The sequence below is a fragment of the Podarcis erhardii genome (genome assembly GCF_964252035.2).
Source record: "Podarcis erhardii genome assembly, chromosome: 3".
Taxonomy (NCBI): Eukaryota; Metazoa; Chordata; class Lepidosauria; order Squamata; family Lacertidae; genus Podarcis; species Podarcis erhardii.
Window position 1 is genome coordinate 85,936,053 of NC_138507.1, and position 18,100 is coordinate 85,954,152.

Genomic DNA, 18,100 nt, shown 5'->3' on the forward strand with positions numbered 1-18,100 from the left:
GCTGAAATACGCCACATCTGCATTGGCATATCACTGGCTTTTGAAGATATACTGTTTACCCAGGCACTTCCATATCTTTCAACTTTTCAACTGCTGTACTGTTTTGTTGTGTATATTTTAATTATGGACATTTGTATTTCACTGGTTTGTATCATCTGGTTTTTACACTTTGTAAACCTCTTAGAATTCTATTTTGGCATTGAGTGGTATATAAAGAAAGAAAATTAAATGAAAAGTAATAGATAGCTAACCTGTTCAATATCATCCAGGACCTGCATGTCTTTGGTCATGCAGAGTAACCCCTTTTTTTGAGGCAACCTGCTCCATGTCCACTTCCCCATCTTCCCAACATCCCTCTACATTTTTCAGTGCTCTCTGTTCTCCCTGAATCTTCTCCATCACTTTTTCTTTTGTCAGCTGAGAGCAGTATTGCAAGTCCCAGGTCTTAAACAATTAACCAGTCTGCCTCCCTCTCTTGCAATCTTAAATTAGTCTTAACAATGAACAAAAGATACCAAGGGCACAATTTTTTTTCTTTTCTTTTTTTAGACCTCAGGTTATGTTGTTTTAATACTGTGCACTAAACTCCTATCAGCTGAAGGGCTATAAATTTGCTTTTAGACAAAGAGGATTTTGGTTTTTGGCATAACTGTTGCATAACTGTTTAGTTTAACACAAATCCAGAAAGATGCGACTTGAGATAAAGCCTTGCCCCCAAGAGCTGATATTTGGCATGTAAGCTATTTGTCTCTGTAAAGAAGAGGACAGATATTATTATCTGATATAGTACACTCTTTATCTGAACACAGATTAGCATCTATCAGCGTTGCAGAAACATAGTGACTGGTGAGAATGTGATCTGGGAGTCAAAAAGTCTTTGGATCAGACTAAACCTCAGCTACAAATTCAGTAGGCAAACTTGGCCAAAACACTATTCCTCAGCTGCCACCTGCAGTATGAGGAAAATATTTGCCTACCTCTCAGGGTTGTTGTAAGGAATACTGTGAAATGTTCTGAACACAAAAAGGATGTCATTGTTGTTATATCTTTCTTCCCTTACCCTTTAGTGTCTGAATGTTAAAATAGGTCAAAGTGATTTTGCAGAACCTTAAAAGCTGGAAAGATGCAAGCCTTGGGAATCATAATGCTGTCAATAATTTATTCATTCTTGGAACCAGATCCTGAATTATAGGGGCAGATGTCAGAGGGGGGTTGGTTTTATTTCCTTTTGGGATGGCATCTTTAGTGACTGTGATTGAAAGATTATTGGGGGAGGGTTTTAAGGTATTTCCTCTCATTCTCCACTCGACAATGCCTATGGACCTTGAAGGTACTGTTGTTGAAATTCCATGATATCACTGCTGAAAGAGTGCTTTTGCCCCAAATCACATACATGCTGTTTTCCAGGCTCACATACAGTATTTTCAATGTTCTCTTTCCCATTCAGCAATATTTAATGCCTGGGCAGACTTTACTGTGTTAAGCTGCAGGTACAAGGTCAGTCAGAAGTTGTCAAGGTGCCACTCTTTGAGCAATCTGCCTTCTGGCTTTGCACCGGCCATCTTGAAAACTTAATTGTTCCATACTGAAAACCATATCATTTAACAATGTCAATGTGTTGTCTATGATATTTTATATCTATTTTGCACCAACGTCCGGGTTGTGTCAGACTGAGACAGGTGTCCCTGAAGCCCTACCTTAGCTGCATTACTGCTTCTACAAGGCATGATTAGATCAGGACCAGCTTGTGCCCAAACCCCAAACCCGAAGAGGTCCCTGCAGAAGAGCAGCAGTGCCTCACTGCTAGATACGGCCCAGATTGGGCTGCCACCTCCAAAGATTCTCCAAAAAGGAGACTGTGGAATCAAAGGACCTGTTAATCTCAAGTGGGCACTTAACTCTGCTCCAGACCCTCCACTATCACTTCCAGGAGCAGAAATAGTGGTGGGCCTGGCCCAGACTAGAAGATACAGCACCCATTGGGGAGAACGGCATTTCCCTTTCCCCATCCCTATGAAAGAGGAGGAGGAAAGAACTAGCATATATTCCAGATCAGGGCCCCGCTGATGCTCCAGGAAAAAGGGAGGCGGTCTGTCTGCTACCCATTAGTTGCTTGTGCAACATCACGTTGGATTCCTTGCTTCAGCAGCTCCAATCATTAGCTGGAAGCCGCAGAGTGGCATAGTGGAGCCACTGGCTGTTCAGCTCTTTCTCCATGAAGTTCTGCTGCAGATCTCTGTGGTGGGCTTTGCGCACTGCAGATGACTATGTGCTTCACTCTGCAGCCTGTCTAATAAAGGGGTTAAACAGTAAATTAAATTCTGTTATAACTGCCTTGAGTAACACTTACCTGAACGCAACAGCCTGACGACTTCCTGTATTCCCATACCTCTTTATACCTTTATCTCGACTTTTTAATTCCTGCTTTAAAATCTCTTTAATTAATACTGTCCCAGCAGGATATCGAAACTCTTCTGAGTTTAACCTATTACCCCTGTATATAATTGCCTATGGTAATCCACAACAAGTAGCACAGATACCTAGTTACTTGGGTAATAAACATCCTTCTTTAAGTTTCGCAAGAGGACTGTGTTTAGCTCCTCATTCCACTTTCACTGCACAAGCAAACAACCTCCTTGCTTTATCACCAGTTTCAGGGATGAACTATTCCCTGTGTGCATGATATATTGCACTGGATTGTCTAGCCAGAGTTTGCCATCTTTTCCAGCAATATAATTGCACTTCACAGAAAATAGCTTTTATTTGCGCCATATCCTGATCTAAGTTCCTCATGCTACTGTCCATTTTTCACATTGGGGATAGAGTTAATGACAGTGCATTATGATATAGCATCACTACCCATTTATGCAACATTTTACAGAGTTTGACAGGCAAAGACAAGTCCTTGTCCTGAGGCTCTTACAGTCTCCATTTGGATCACTAAGGCAAGGGAGGGAGGGAAGAAGCAAAGGTAATAAGCAAGAGACAGTGATGGGAAAGGGCAAAGCAGTTAGGAATGAATATGAATGAAGGCTGTGACCTAATGTTTTGGATTCGTTTGGAGGACTAAGGAGACAGAAGAAAGACTTCATGGAAATGATGGGTTTAAGCGGTGCTTTTTTCTGGGGGGACACAGGGGTATGCATACCCCTAAACATTTTGTGAATTTAAGTTTGGCCTCATTGAGGGGCAATATTTCAATATGAGTAGGAAAATGAGAGTACCCCATAACATTTAATTTTTTTTAGAAAAAAAGCACTGGGTTTAAGGACTAATTGCAACAGGGGAGATGTTTGGATCTCTCCACAGTATTCCAGCTAGATGAATGGAAATATCCAGTTGTGAGAATACAGGCTCACAGTTTGTATTGTGGTAAAAAGGTAAAGGACTCCTGGACAGTTAAGTCCAGTCAAAGGCGACTATGGGGTGTGGTGCTCATCTCGCTTTTCAGGCCGAGGGAGCCGGCGTTTGTCCACAGACAGCTTTCCAGGTCATGTGGCCAGCATGACTAAACCGCTACTGGTGCACAGAGGACCGTGATGAGAGCGCGCGGAAACACCGTTTACCTTCCTACTACAGTGGTACCTCTTTATCTACTCGTGCTGGTATGCTCTCAAACTGCTGGGTTGGCAGAAGCTGGGACAGAACAAAGGGAACTCGCCCTGTCACACGGATCTGAACCGCTGACCTTCTGATCAGCAAGCCCAAGAGGCTCAGTGCTTTAGACCACAGAATCACCTGTTCCCTTTTGTATTGTATTGTGGTATCTGTAGATGACAGATTAGGATGGTTTCAGAGGCCATGTTTATATCATGTTACTCTTTTGTGCTCCCCACTTTTTCCAGTGGTAGGATGATCCAGGAGCACCTTGTGATGAGAGGCACCTGGTATTGAGAGAGTAACAGAAACGTATGGCATCCTATATAAACTGTTCCAGTGGTATTCAATGCTAGTCCTACTAGTGAAGTTAATGGACATGACTAATTTAGGTGCATTGATTTTTAATGGTCTACTCTGAGTATGACGTAGTTGAATACAACCATTCATTTGCAAATATACAGGATGAGCAGATGGGAAGCAAGTGAGCATGCACTCAGGCAGTCCTAATCTGAAAGTAGTCCAATGCCTTAGTATCCTAGATGCCACTTCAGCCAGCCAAAAATGTGTTAACAGTCTTCCCTGGCCAGCCCCAGACTTAAATTCAAGTCTTAACAACTCCGCTCTTCTATGTTCCACCCAGGCAGGTGGGATGTAATGGTATTTCAATTAGCCATTAGCTATCAAAGGCCATTAATCAGGACCTTATTGTTGTCTCCCATCAAATGCTTCCCTATACAAAATCTGAGAGAAAGAGCCATTTTGTGTAAGCAAAGAGCATGTCAACAATACTCCTGTCTTCCAGGGATATTATCCATTTGTGCTTAGTACCTGACCAGATGTTCCTTTAATCTGCTTATAATACCAGTAGTAGTTTGCCAGTGAGTGCATTTCCAACCACATATGACAGTCCCGCATCTCCAGGGCTACAGCAAACAGAGCTGAACAAACCACATTTTGGCAGCTTAGTATGCTTCTCTGTCCCCACTTGCATGGCTGGAAATGACAAGAGTAGACAGATGGGTAAATCCTGTGGAGATGCACAGAAGGTTTGGCAAAGCCCCATGGTTCCACAGTACATTCCACTTTTAGATGAGAAGAACAAGGAGTGTTGTATAGTAGGGGTGTCCAACATGGCGCTCTCAAGCATTTTAGACTATTATGGTCATCATCTGTGACCATAGGACACACTGGGGCTGATGAGAATTGCAGTCCACAACATCTGGAGGGCTACCTCTGTTGTATAGACTTCTTTGCACCAGGTCTGACTGTGGTTCAAAATCAAGAAGGCTAAAACATGGCACCACTTTCTTCAGATTAAGAGGGAGATCAACACTGAACATGGGAGAGCTGAGAATGGGAAGGAGACAATAGTTCCATCACTGCTCCAGCCAGATTGTCCCCACACTGGGCTGAATGAAACCATCTGCCCTGGGGGAAGGAAGAAAAGAGTAAGGGGGAGCAGGCAACAACAACATCAGGACCTGCCCCAGTTAAACAGTTCTTTCCCAATCCCCCAGAGCTGATTTCCTATTTTATACCATTTATTTGTTTTGCCATTTTAAAATGGTCTCTTTGGGTGCCTTGGCAGAAAGGTGATTTGCAAATGAAATAAATAAATAACCAGCTTTTAACCATTGTACAGTGGTACAATTATAGGAATTATTACTAACGTTCAGCACTGTGGTCACTTCCTCCTTTCTTAGGAAGCTGAATGTGCAGGGAGATCTGGACTTCTTTTAGGCCTTCTCATATGCCCCAGTCAGGTGTTTATGAGATGAGAGAGAGTGGGGTTGAACATGATAGCTCCGTCCCTGTTGCTCTCCCTCTCATCCTCCATGAGTTGGAGAGGCAATTTCTGAAGCAGGGAGCCTTTTCTGTTTCCTGGGTTTAAAACAGAGTGTGGGTGCTCCAGCTGAGCAGTCTCACTGCTGCAGAGGTTCGTTCCTTCTCCATGTGGAGGGCTGTGGGAACAGTGACTTGAGGGAAGGTGGAAGGGATGGGGCGTGTCCCTGCTTGCATCCCCTCATCCAATGGTAATGGAATTTGGCGGGAAGCCTGAAGAAGGCCAGAGACCTCCAGCATGGAACTAGACAAGAACTTGGGTGGGGGGAAGAAGAAAGAGATGATACAGCTTGTTTCCAACAAAGGCGAGCCTCATTGATATGAACAATGGTAATGTGTGATGAGATGTTCATGCAGAAGCTGCTTCATGGAGTGCAAAATGCTATCAAAATGTATCATTTAGTTTATGGTCTTAAAATTGGTTGGCACCAATGAGTTTAAGTGTGCGTTTTGTAACATTTCTGTAACCTTGACCTAACGAAATATGATAATGATGTCCATGCTAATGAGAAATTAACATGAATTATATTGGGCAGAGCCTTATTAAAGTCAATGGTCTGCTAAGCTAACTGGGAAGAGAGAATAATGGCTGTAGCTCCTAGATATTGAACTCTCAATTGTTACATGAGGTATATTAAAAAGTGACTATGCAAGGCACAGGTGTATATTCTTGCTAATATGCCATTGTCCAGTATAAAGCCACCCTAGTGCTCATAGCTGTCAACTTACAGATTTGAAAATAAGGGACCAGCAGCCTTGAAAATAAGGGACCAGCAGCCAAAATAAGGGACCTGCAGCCTCACCTGTTCCAGGCACTCCAGTCTTCCTGTCCTCCTGCAGTCTGGTCAAACTCATGCTGGTAGCTTCGAGAACACTGTCCAACCAATTTTGTAACCAGAGGTTCAACTGAATATAATCTGAATCACATGCACCACAAGGCCTATGCAGCCTCAACTTAAGATGGCTCCCCGGCCTGGCTTTGCCTTCAAAGTTTGCAGCAGCACGTGCAACAAAATGGCATCCAGCATTCAAAAAACCCCTCAGCTTGCATTAACTAGCCACACACAAGGCATGCAAGCTCCACCCCCCAGTCATTCTTAGACATCTTATTGGGTGAGCAACACAGCCAAGCAACACAGTTGGAGCCTCCCTCCTCCCTGGTCGGTAGGGAGGGAGGGAGAGGAGCTGCTTCCTTTGAAATTTAAGGGACAACATTTAAGGGACATCCATCAATAAGGGACAGCAGCGCTGGAATAAGGGACTGTCCCTTCAAATAAGGGACACTTGACAGCTATGCCTAGTGCTGAGCCTGGGAATTCCAGTCTTAGATCTGCTGTGTTGAGCATACAACCTCAGGGATGCGGAACCTGTGGTCTTCATTATGTTGTTTCTATCATCACTGGCCATGAGTTGTACTGGCTATAATAATAATAATAATTTATTATTTGTACCCTGCCCATCTGGCTGGGTTTCCCCAGCCACTCTGGGCAGCTTCCAACAAAGATTAAAAATACATTAAAATGTCACACATTAAAACTTCTCTGAACAAGGCTGCCTTCAGTTGTCTTCTAAATGTCAGATAGTTGTTTATCTCTTTGACATCTGATGGGAGGGCGTTCCATAGGGTGGGTGCCACTACCGAGAAGGGCTCTGTCTGGTTCCCTGTAGCTTTGCTTCTCTCAGTGAGGGAACCGCCAGAAGGCCCTCAGTGCTGAACTTCAGCGTCTGGGCAAAACGATGGGGGTGGAGACACTCCTTCATGTATATTAGGCCGAGGCCCTTTAGGGCTTTAAAGGTCAACACCAACACTTTGAATTGTGCTCAGAAACATACTGGGAGCCAATGTAGGTCTTTCAAGACCGGTGTTATGTGGTCTTGGTGGCCCCACGTAGAGTGCATTGCAGTAGTCCAAGCAGGAGATAACTAGAGCATGCACCACTCTGGTGAGACAGTCCGTGGGCAGTCAGGGTCTCAGCCTGCGTACCAGATGGAGCTGGTAGACAGCTGCCCTGGATACAGAATTGACCTGCACCTCCATGAACAGCTGTGAGTCCAAAATGACTCCCAGGCTGAGCACCTGGTCCTTCAGGGGCACAGTTACCCCATTCAGGACCAGGGAGTCCTCCACACCAGTCCGCCCCCTGTCCCCCAAGAACAGTACAATTCAAAGTGCTGGTGTTGACCTTTAAAGCCCTAAACGGCCTCGGCCCAGTATACCTGAAGGAGCGTCTCCACCCCAATCATTCTGCCCGGACGCTGAGGTCCAGCGCCGAGGGCCTTCTGGCGGTTCCCTCATTGCGAGAAGTAAAGCTACAGGGAACCAGGCAGAGGGCCTTCTCGGTAGTGGCGCCTGCCCTGTGGAACGCCCTCCCATCAGATGTCAAAGCGATAAACAACTACCTGACATTCAGAAGACATCTCAAGGCAGCCCTGTTCAGGGAAGTTTTTAATCTGTGATATTTTAGTGTATTTTTGGTTTCTATGGAAGCCGCCCAGAGTGGCTGAAGAAACCCAGCCAGATGGGCGGGGTACAAATAAATTATTATTATTATTATTATTATTATTATTATTATTATTATTACTTCTGTCTTGTCAGGATTCAACCTGCGTCTGATGGAAGTTGGAGTCTAACAACCAGTGGAGGGCCACAGGTTGCCCATCCCTGCCCTACCTGGTGTCCTCCATATATTTTGGACTACAATTTTGTTCAGCCCCAGCCAGCATAGCCAATGGTCAGGGATGATGGAAGCTGTAGTCCAAAACATCTGGAGAGCACCAGGTTGGAGAAGGCTGCTGTAGAGCACTTGCTTTGCATGCAGAAGATGCTGAGCTCAATCCCTGGTAGGGCCAGGGAAGGCTGCTGTCTGAAACCCTGGAGAGCCATTGCAATGTAGACAATACTGAGCTAGGCACAAGGCAGCTATCTATATCCCATTTGTACATCAGCGTGATGATACTGAGGTGGAGCACTCCAGGGCTATTGCCATAATTTCTGAACAGATTATGCCATTGTTCTCACTGCCAGCCTTTGAGTGCTTTTGCAGCTGACCATTCCACTGGGGTAATCAGATAATCACAGAGCAGACTTCAGCGACACCAAATTGAAGGTTGAGTTCTGTTTTAAAAACGCAGGCAGCAACAACAAAGAAGATAGCCTCAGTGACATTGCTGCATTTATCCAGTCATATTTGTGAAATAGTAGCTGCCTGTAATGATGACAGCCATACACTGTTGTTTTTGATGTGCCATTTGGAAACTGATCACTTGTTTCCCTTTAATTTGGATTTAACAACTCAGCCTCTGAGAATGCTTCATCTTTATTGCCAGTAATGAACAGGTCTGAATACGGCATTTATTTTCCCCGAAAGCATCTTCTGTGGTGAAAAATTAGGACATATTAATATGTTACAATTGACCACCTATAATAGCTCATGTGAGCGGCCTCCATAAGTAGCGCTGTGCAGAATGAGGGAACTGAGACAACAGCGCAGCAGCAACTTCTGTGAACAGAGGTTTTCATTTCCAAGTGCTCTGTGCTTAGACAAGACGTAGCTATGTTATTGTGAGAGCTCTTTCCTCTCACACTGTGGGGTAGCTCACAAGGCCACTTGCATGGACTGCTAAGTGTGCAAATACTTATCCTCTCACCTGCTCCCCTTCTTTCTTAGTGATGCTACAAATCATCCATCAGCTTCTTGCTTCATATACTTATTCAAGTCCACTGTGTATCCATATTGTGTATTCATTTATATGCTGTCTTTCTTCCAAGCTGCACAGGGCACTGTACATTGTTCTTCTCTCCCCCACCTATATCTGTACAACAACTTGCCTATGAGAACCCAATAGTCTTCATTGCTGAGTGAGGGATTTGAACCCAGGTCTCCCTAGTTCTCCTAGTCCAATGCTGTATCTGTTGCACCACACTGACTCTGAACTGCATGGTGCGAATGAATGCGCTAGCCACACACTGATCACATAGCATATTCATACATGGTTGTCTGAGTACACTTGCTGTGCTACTTTCAATTTATTGTGGCCAACCAAACTCAGACCCTTCTTCTGAGATTGCAGCGACACTGGACTCATCCACACGTCCGTTTGTGCCTTGCCTAGAAAACATGGGTCTAAGCAGTTTTTGGCTTGGCCTGCACTTTATAGGCACGCTGGGCAGGCCCTTGACATTTTAGCACCTGAGGCAAACCATAGAATGGCACCCCTTCCCCACCAGGGAAGAAGAGGCGAGTGAAGATCCACATCAGGATCAGGGGGTGGGGAATAAAAATCTACATAAGGATCTGCTGCCCCTGTGGCAAGCATGTATCTCTTTTGGAAATTGTCCCTACGTCCCCAAAGACGCCTTGAAAACTATTGCTTTGGAGGATTGTGAAGGACCCTCTAGTAAGTTAAAAGACAATCTAGGATATCACCTCACCCCTGCCCTTGCCAAGTATTCTTCAGCAATTTTGCTGATTTATCCATGTAAGAACGACTTTTAAGGGCAATTTGTTCCCATTTGGTGCATGACAATTTATAATCTGTGTCCGCAGGCTGTTTAATCCTGCAGGTCTAATGTATGGTTCTTTATCATCAGTTAGAAGGCTCTATAAGTGAAATGATACATCTCTGTTCATTAAAATGGCGACTCCCGTTGCCCGTGATGAGCATGAATGTAAAACATTTTAGCAACCCATTTACTTTCCATTTTCTCATGCTCACTATCTGTCAAATGAAGCTTTAACCTTCTAACACTGAATCTTCCTGTGCACACCTTTTAATAACTTTCTTGATTCTTCGCAACCTCCCAAACGACAAATTCAAACACCTTCATTTCCGACTGCCTCATTTGAGATCCCTTGCCTTAATAAAGAAAATGTTAACTATGTCCCCATGATCCTGCATGCGGGGGGTTATTAAGGAGGGTACCATAATAGTGTCATAACAGTATTACAGTGCTGCCATGTGCATCTGTGGCGCAGCCCCATTTGGAATACTGGGATACCCAAAAAAGGGTATCCTAGAGCTAGAAAAGGTGCAATGGGGGAGGGGGAATTACCATGGGGTTGAAACAGCTTCTGCACAAAGAAAGGATTAAAGCATTGGTGGAGAATCTTTTCTTCTGTAAGGGACATATGCTGGTTGTTCGGTGGTGCTGAAGCCACACTCTTTTCTCTCTCTCTCTGCAACCTTTATCTCATCCTCTCTGTAACCACGTTTTGTCTATTTCCCCCCTCTGCCCTTCTCTTCTTCCTGCTTCCTCGCCCTTCATGTCCAGCAGGCTACTGGAGGAAGAGCAGAGTGTACTTGCCAGAGGTCTGAATTTTCCAGTTGCAGAAGACTTACCCTCCCCATCACTCTCCCTCCCTGCCTTCTTGACTTCTTCCCTGAATCAAAACATTTGGGCTGTGTGTGTGTGTGTGTGTAAATACATGGATGATGACATGATAGAAGTTTTGTAAAATTATGCATTGATAGATGAATAGAAATTTCTCTCTCTTTTTCTATAACTCAGCACTGGCCAATAGAACTGGCAATAGATTAGGGGCTGAGGATCTATCCACCAAACATTTGATGTATGCCAGGATTCACTGTAAAAAGCTGTGGTGATTGCCACTTGCTCCAATGTCTCTGGAAAAGAATTAAGACAAATTCATAGCGGACGGGTCTATAGGTGGCTATTAACCACGAAAGCAAAATGGAACTTCCAGACCCAGGAGCAGTATAGCACTGAATGCAAGTCCCTGGAAAGGAGCAAACAACAGAGGGATACCTATTGCTTTCATGTCATACTCGTGGGCTTCCTGAAAACAACTGGCTGGCCCCAACATGAAACAGGATGCTGGATTTAGAGAGGCTTTTTGTTTGATGCAGCAGGGCCCTTGTTACGACGCTCTGTTAACTTGCAACACAGAACACAAGCAAGCTCTACTGTCAAGGGCATCTCTGAATATAAAAGAGCCAGTCATGCTATTCTTGTCTTCATTTCCTGGTTAAAGGCGAAGCTGCCTTACAGACAAGGCTGGCCACTGATTTGTCTGGCCCAGAATTCGGCTGCAGATTCTGCTCTGAATGGCAGCATCTCTCTATAGAGTCGCAGGTGGAGGACTTTGCCAGCCCTCTACTTGAGATGCTTCAATAGAAGATACCAGGGATTGAACCTGGGGCCTCCTGCATGTGAAGGATGTGCTCTACTACTGAGCTACAAGGAGCAGATGATGTTGCCTTATACTAACCACTGGTCCATCTAGCCCCCCCAGTACTGGTTATTCCAACAGCTTCGTTTTTAAGTACAGATTTTTGCGTGCTGAGGTGCCCAAAACATCCCTTCCCCAAATAACTCACACATCACACATAATTTTTGTTTAAGGTTTTTGGCATAATTTTGGCCACAACTTTATTATCATACAAGATTGTGAATGGTTGCTTAGGCATTGGTTATGACTAGCTATCCCCCCCCGCTTTGGGGATAGCACTGACTCCCGGATTCCAGCGTAAGTCAGTGTGGAGGAACAGGCAGGGCAACTGGGGCTGCGATTCAGACCCTTCAGTTCCTCCCTGCATGCGCCTTGGGGTCTTACACGGCCCGCACCCGATTCCAGGGGTTTGGACAAGGGGATGGTAAGCCCCAGAATTCCTTTAACGGAATTCCCATTTCGCAGCAGCATTGGAGGGGTAGGCACAGCCAATCCATACCCCTCCATCAACCAATTTAACCAATGCCTAACCGCCACCAGAGCCCTTACACTCGCCGCCACCATTCACAAAGCAAGCCACACTCTCAACTTGGACACCACTGCATCCAACCATAAATCATTCCCAAACATGGAAAGATGAACCCCATCAGCCCTGTATAAAACCTCCTCCTTAAAGGAAATACGAGGGTGAGGAATCACCAATCCGCCCAAACTCACAACCAACTTGCCCACCGCGGAATTAATCCGCTTCCTAACCTTCTCGGTGGACGCCGGGCAAGGACTGCCCCGCCAAATGCGGCGCTGAAGCAACTGTGACCAAATCAGTGTAGCGGTGGGCACTATAGCCGCCAGCTCCCTTAGGTCCTGCAAAATTACAGTACGCAGCGTAAAACATGGAAAAGAAACCATATCATTTTCCCCTAGCTGCACCACAATCGCCGAGGGTGGACCAAACAGGAGGAGACGCCGCCTCAGGAGTGGCAAGAATTCCCTCCAACGCATGCCCCTTCTGGAGATCCAGGACACCTGCACCTGCTGAGGAAGGCCCAGACCGTCTCCCAATCCAGCCCGGCGAGCTCTGTCAGCGGCCCAGTGCACAATACTGTGGCCCACTATCCAGATGCGGACAGTGCCCGGACCTAGGGTTAAACAGAAACGTAAGTACACAGCACATTATTACCGCACATAAGTCTTGAAGGCGTCCGACCTCCACCGACCCAAGTCCTTTATTCTCTTCACGGATAAACCCCAATGGGCAGCTGTCGTTGCTGCACCAATCCGGAAGGAGTGAGGCGCGAATTCTGCCGCCTTAAGCCCACACGCTGCGATAGCCTTACGCAGCACCTTAGAAAATTGATGCCTCACCAAAGGGCGCCCATCCTCATGAATCAACAAAGGCCCTTCACCAACAGGACGCAATGACATGTACTTGTTAAGATCCCTTACCGGACAAGGGCCAGCTTCCCCAGTCGCCGGGAGCCTGATGAAGGCTCCCCTACCCAGCTGGTCCGTCTTAAGAGTTCCTAATATGAATATGTAAATCAGACGGAGAGATACTCACGTCCTGCAACAACAAGCCCCTGGATCCACCATCCCGCATAGGCTCAAGGACCACCTCTCCTACCCTTAGGGCCCCAAAGAAAGCCAATGAGAAGGCTGCAGAGAACAAACGAGTCTCAAATTTAGACCAACAGATGCCACGCAGTTTAGACTGCATCTGCGCCAGCAACTCAAATGTGATAGGCCGTCTAGGGGTAGGCTTGGAGGGATTGAGACGCCCCCACCCCTCCAAGGCCCTGCGCACTACAAACTTCCCACACGGATCCTTGTTAAAAAATGCCTTGCTAAAAAAGGAAATTGCTGCCGAATGCATTCGCAGCGTCCGGGGCGCCCGGCGCAACTGGAAGAGGTGTGCCAAATACCTGAGCACCTGGGAGGTAGAATGGGGTGCAATAACCTCCCCAACCACCGTCTGTCCATTAAATAATAAAAAATCCGCCCAGGCCTTCTCATAAGACCTTAAAGTGGAAGGGGCAACAGATGCAGCTACTCCCTGTAAAACTAAGTGCTGCCAAGGTTCCAGAGATGATCCGGGAAAATTTCCGGACGGTCTCGAGCCTCTGGCGCCAGGGATCTGAATCGCTCCATCTGAAAACGGGACAGAGCATCAGCAATCTCGTTAGAAATACCAGGAACAAAACGAGCAGAAAATACAATATTAGAACGCAAACAATGCAAAACAAAGACCCGCAGCAGAGCCGCTACTCTAGGAGAGCGTGAAGCCTGCTTGGCTAGTATCTTCACAACCGCCTGGTTATCCGACCAAAAGCAAACGCGATGGTCCTTGAAATACTCCACCCACAAATGCACAGCCACTACAATGGGAAAAAACTCGAGAAAAGTTAAATCCCGAGTTATAGCTTTCCCACGCCAAGCGGAGGGCCACCGCTCGGCACACCATCTGCCGTTCCAGAACAGACCAAAACCTAGGGACCCCGCTGCATCCGAATGCACTTGAAAGTCATTATGGAGGTTCAAAGTGTCCTGCCACAATGACACACCATTGAATTCCTCTAGGAATTCCATCCAAATACTGAGGTCAGCACGCACCTGGCTAGACAGGCGCACCCTATGGTGCGGAGCCTGCAAGCCCGAAGTGAGTTTAGCCAAGCGGGAGCAGAATGGCCGCCCAGGAGCGACCACCCTGCAAGCAAAATTCAAATGACCCAACAACGACTGCAACTGACGTAGGGTGACCTTCCGCGAAGGGATCAATTCCTCAATAACACGCCTTAAAGTGATTATCTTATCTGCAGGCAAGCTGGAGGTTTGGGCCACGGTATCCAATAGGATACCCAAATATGTAAGCTGCGTGGAGGGACCCTCCGTTTTTCCCGCCGCCAACGGAACGCCCAGCTCTTCCGTTAAGGAAGCAAATGCCTTCAACAGAAAAACACAGTCCCCCGTATCACTGGCCGAGGCGACCAAAAAATCATCGAGATAATGCGTGACACCATCCAAGCCAGTCCTTTCACGCAAGGCCCACTCCAGAAAAGAGCTAAAGCACTCAAAGGCTGCACAGGCTACAGAGCAGCCCATAGGCATGGCCTTATCAAAATAAAATCCACCTTCAAACTGAAAACCCAACAACCAGAAATCATCTGGATGGATCGGAAGCAGCCGAAATGCAGATTCAATGTCGCACTTGGCCAATAGGGCACCCGGCCCAAACTTCCGAATCATCTTGATCGCATGATCAAGAGTAGCATAGCGCACCGAACAAAGTTCCGGGGGAATCACGTCATTTACTGACGTGCCTCTCGGGTGAGAAAGATTATGAATGAGGCGAAATTCCCCCGGGGCTTTCTTGGGAACTATACCCAAGGGTGACACATGCAAGTTAGGAAAGGGGGAGACCGGAAAAGGACCGGCCATACGACGCAGCGCCAATTCTTTTCCAATCTTTTTACGAGCCACCTCTGGCATGTCTTTAACAGATTTCTGGTTGACTAAATTCCCGGCTATGGGGGGCGATGCCACCGGAATCCTAAAACCCAAAGAAAAACCCTCACGCAAATAAGAGGCCGCTTCCTTGTCAGGGTATAAATCCAACAAGGATAACAGCGGCTGCAGCCTCACCGGAGTGTAGGCTAAAGAAAACAGGGTACTATTTTCCAGCTCCAGCGGCTGGCACCTGGGTGGCAGCTTTCGGGAGCTGCTGAGAGCCCCCACCCTTGCGAAAGGGACGCCGCACCCCTGTACAAACGGACGCTGAGTGGCTCCCTGAGCACTTCTCACAAAGGTGTGTGTACCTACAGGGCCGCCGCTGGCAGGTGCCCTTATTGAAATCCCAACAATACAACCGGCGACCCGCCTTTTGAGGGAGCGCCTTAAGCCCTGGCTGATCAGGGGCCTTTTTGTCAATGCGAGGGGCAACGTAAGTAGTCCAAACATCTAAGTCCTTACGATCCCAGCGAGCAGTAGGGATCTTGGCTGCTCTGCGCCTGAAATTTTGATCATAAGACAAAGCAGCGGTCTCTCCAGCCATCGTGAAGGCCGAGCGGACTATGGACAGGTAAACCCATAAATGCAAAGATCTCCTAGGATAAGCTGCAGAGACTATGCCAGCGAACACTTGAAAACTGTCCAGCCAACGCTCGAAATTCCTATCCGCTTTAGCTATACTTGTCCGCCTCCTTGGAGCGGCAAAATCCTTCTCCAAGGGCTCTTGACCCTCGAGCGGGGGGGCTAAGCTAAAAATATCCACGTAACGACCATTCAAGATCCTGGCCCGCAATTTTGCCGACAAATGGGCACCAGGAATCAGGTCCCTAGCTGAATTGGTAGAGACTTTAACGTCGGGCAACAAGACCCCATCCTGACAGTCCTGCACCGCCCCATACTTAGCACGGTGTGAGTTTGCCCTCCGCTCCCAAATCCACTTGGGGAGCCCAGAGGTCTCACCAAAGCCCCAATAAAGCTTCAGGGAAGCCTCCTCGTCACTGCTAGAGGTCTGGGAAGAAGTACCTGTAGATGAAGACGTAGTGTCCTTCCGTTTGCGCTTGGAGCGCCTCTTGGAGCTCTTCTTGTGGCGGCGGCGCCCACCGGAAGAGGCCCTAGGAGGAAGAGGGAGGCTGTCCTCAACCGATGACTCCGAAGCATCGCCTTGCTGCACAACGCCTGACTGCGACGCAGGTAAGACCGGGGACTGCACAGCACCTGGAACTGACTGAAAGGAGACCACCTGTGAATGCCCCAGAGACGGACTCAGTATCACTGAAGACTGCCCAGGAGAGGCCCGCCCAGAGCGGCCCCGCGTTGATGTCCGTCTCCTGGCCCCAACCCTGGAACTCCCCCGCCCCCTACGCGTGACGACCTGGGACCCAGGCAAGACCTGGGACCGGGCTGGTTGCGTGTCAAGTAAAGAACCACCGGCTGACAAATATACTCTCTCATCTTCGCTAGATGACGATCCAGGCGAAGAAGCTCCCCCCAGAGGAGCCGGCATTGCTGATGAAGTTGAAGGGGTTGAGCAACGTTGGATCAGGCCCTCCAACTCAGCCTCCGCCCTTGCCAGAGCCACCGGGTCACCAGCCAAGCTAGAGACCATGGATTGAAGACGTCTCATCGACTGGCCAGGCACAGGCGAACGTAAGGCTTGGGACGGGCCTTTTATAGGCCGTTTTGCAGAGGAGGTAGGCGCAGCCTTCTTTGCTGCCTTCTTAGGGGCCATTCCTAGTACTGGTGGGAAATAAGAAAATTAATCACCAAATTAGCAACCAACCGGTTGAGTCACAAACTATAGCAAAATTAAAATAAAACAAAATAAAATAAATAAAATAAAATAAAATAAAATAAAATTAAGATTAAAATTAGATTTAAAATAAAATTACAATTAAAGTTTTCAAAACTAAAATTAAATTAAATTCACCAGCCGGAAATGACCATGCAATAGCCACTAATGTGTTAAGGTTCAGCAACCAAATAACACAGCAAAATTTAGCAGTCAGCAAGCAGCAAAGCAAGCAAAAGAAAATCCACTTGCAATATGCAGTCCACCACTAGAGGCCACCCAAGAGTCGACAATCTCTATACCCACAGCAATATCAGCCAGCCCTGCAATTACAGGGTCTGGCCAGCAGATGTCGCCACCAACTCAAGAAGGAGGCAAGATGGCGCTCCCGCCAAAATGCCTAAAATGGCGGGCGTCAAAACGCTCCCCCCCCCCGCAGGCCGCGCACCCTGCCCGCGCCGGCCTACTGGGCCTCGACCCAGCCTCCCAGCCCGCGCTGAAGCGGGCGCAAGCGGGAAACCACAGCCGCCACCCGCGCTATCCCGGGAGGGGGCGGAGGATGAAGAAGGAATGCCGTAGCTGCCCCTCCCGGCCACCGAGCGACGCCCGGAGCCCGCAGGTCTCCGCGCGGCAGACAGGCAGCTCGCGGCGCGGCGCAGCAGGCGCGCCCCCCCCGGCCTGCGATCGGCAGCGGAAGTGCCGCTGATCACCGAGGTCCCACAGCTGCCGCCGCGCAGCGCCAAGTGAGCGGCCAGAGAGGACCACCTCGACGAGGTAAGGCACCCGCCGCCCTACAGGCCCCAACCCAGCGCCCCGAAGGCCCGGGGGATGAGGAGGGTAGCAGAAGGGGGAAGGCCCCGAACGCCCTTTAGGCCGCAGAGCGGCCCCCAGAGAACGTAAACCCCCGCGCGGAGGGCAGGCCTGGCCCAGGCCCTGTAGCTCGGCCGGGCACCGGGCCTTAAGCTCCCCGGGCCAGGAACCCACCCCCCGCCCCAGGGAAGAGATATGGCAAGAGGGATAAGCAAGGTGAGAGACCAAGATAAAAGAAAGAAAGGGAAATCAAGAATCAATAAGGAAACAAAGGAAGAATGAGAGACGGGGAAGAAAACCGAGGAAGATTATACAACCAATCTCTCGCTGCAATCACTCCGGTGCTGATCCGGTGTCCACAGCG

General features: G+C 47.8%; 1 protein-coding gene across 3 annotated transcripts; it reads right to left on the reverse strand.

Annotated features, from left to right (window-relative positions):
• Window positions 1-11,758: 11,758 nt before the first annotated feature.
• On the reverse strand, window positions 11,759-16,935 carry LOC309338942 (uncharacterized protein). Of its 3 annotated transcripts, none has more exons than XM_081856481.1 (2): window positions 16,582-16,935; window positions 11,759-16,362 (listed from the first exon to the last, which is right to left on the reverse strand). In XM_081856481.1, exons 1-2 carry the CDS (start codon window positions 16,864-16,866, stop codon window positions 15,301-15,303), a joined length of 1,347 nt encoding a protein of 448 aa, XP_081712607.1. In that variant the 5' UTR covers window positions 16,867-16,935; the 3' UTR covers window positions 11,759-15,300. The 3 variants fall into 3 exon arrangements, with proteins under 3 accessions (XP_081712607.1, XP_081712606.1, XP_081712608.1); XM_081856480.1 differs by having other exon boundaries at window positions 16,528-16,935; XM_081856482.1 differs by having other exon boundaries at window positions 11,759-12,772; window positions 16,161-16,935.
• Window positions 16,936-18,100: the final 1,165 nt, after the last annotated feature.